The sequence below is a fragment of the Belonocnema kinseyi genome, chromosome 7 (genome assembly GCF_010883055.1).
Source record: "Belonocnema kinseyi isolate 2016_QV_RU_SX_M_011 chromosome 7, B_treatae_v1, whole genome shotgun sequence".
NCBI lineage: Eukaryota > Metazoa > Arthropoda > Insecta > Hymenoptera > Cynipidae > Belonocnema > Belonocnema kinseyi.
This window is the reverse complement of record NC_046663.1, coordinates 108,295,054-108,296,227: the sequence shown is the minus strand read 5'-3', so window position 1 is coordinate 108,296,227 and position 1,174 is coordinate 108,295,054. Positions and strand designations below refer to the sequence as shown.

General features: G+C 34.4%; 1 protein-coding gene across 1 annotated transcript in view; it reads right to left on the bottom strand.

Annotated features, from left to right (window-relative positions):
• The window catches only part of LOC117177194 (eukaryotic translation initiation factor 3 subunit L-like), a 12,359-nt gene extending 11,395 nt beyond the window's left edge, over nt 1-964 (bottom strand). Inside the window, exon 1 of the mRNA XM_033367727.1 lies at nt 644-964. Within this exon, the coding sequence (XP_033223618.1) occupies nt 644-658 (15 nt within the window). The 5' untranslated portion in view covers nt 659-964. The remainder of the gene's footprint in view (nt 1-643) is intronic.
• Nucleotides 965-1,174: the final 210 nt, after the last annotated feature.

Genomic DNA, 1,174 nt, shown 5'->3' with positions numbered 1-1,174 from the left:
AAGGCATCCTATTAGGATAGGCTAAAAATATTTAGACGTGCAAACTTTTATCTCAGCATTTTAATTTTAATTTCGTTGTTTGTGAGAAAAATGCGAACCCACACTTTGTTGAATCCGATTTTTTTTTTAGTTTTCTGACGGACTACAAAAGAGAATGAATAAATTCCTCAGAATTCGGAGAGAAAACTTGAATATTTGAATTAGTTCACAAATTATACAAGTTTAAAGAACAAAATGGTGTGATTTTTTAATAGGCATCAAAATTAAAATATTCTTAACTTCGTGGAATTTTCTGCTTAAAATCGGAAATATGCTTCCCTTCTAATCTGCATTAGAAAAACATACTTCGTCGCAGAAATGTTGTCACTTTTGAATGCAGAATCCACCTGATTTTAAATGGATTCGATCTTCCATATTTTACTAGAGGCCAATTTTAGTGTTACATTGTTTTTTTCACACATTTTTCACTAAATTATACTCAAGGGTTAACATTAGCCTCGCTGCATATAAAAACATTCGCATAAAAAATAAATGAATAAGAACGTGTTTTGTTTGTAAATAAACTTGTTGATTATTCGATGGAGTAGTTCTTTGATTGTGAGTTTCAAACACGTGAAACCAAATAGAGGTTAGGGATTCTTACCGGTCCATTTGACATCCTGGAATTTCTTGTCCTTTACTCCTGACCCGAAATCACGTCGTACAATTTTACTGATCTTCAAGGGCTTGATAGCAATTATCTATCTGTTTAAAGCACTGTTTGCCTTTGAGTCCTAATTGATTTCACCCTCTAAAATAACGTGCAGTTGAACCAGTTCAAATCCGCTGAATGTAAATATGTACCCATCCATACATAGGTCCTAGAGAGAGAGATAGAGAGCATTTCCAAACCTCTGGCATTACACAAGTGCAAATTGACGTCATTGACGTGAACGCGAGATGCACATTGAACAGCTGTGCGAAACGTGTGACTGCGAATTAAACGCGGCGTTGCCACGTGCCATTGACAGGTGGTGCTCCAAGTGGCAGACATTTGAAATATGACGTGCGAGGCGCCTTAATCAAACAGTTCAGATCAAAAATATTTAAAGTCGGATATATTTTGAGGAATATTATTATTTTTTATTATTCTTTAGCTTTGTAAATCACTGAAATTTTAGGTTTAAGAAATAAT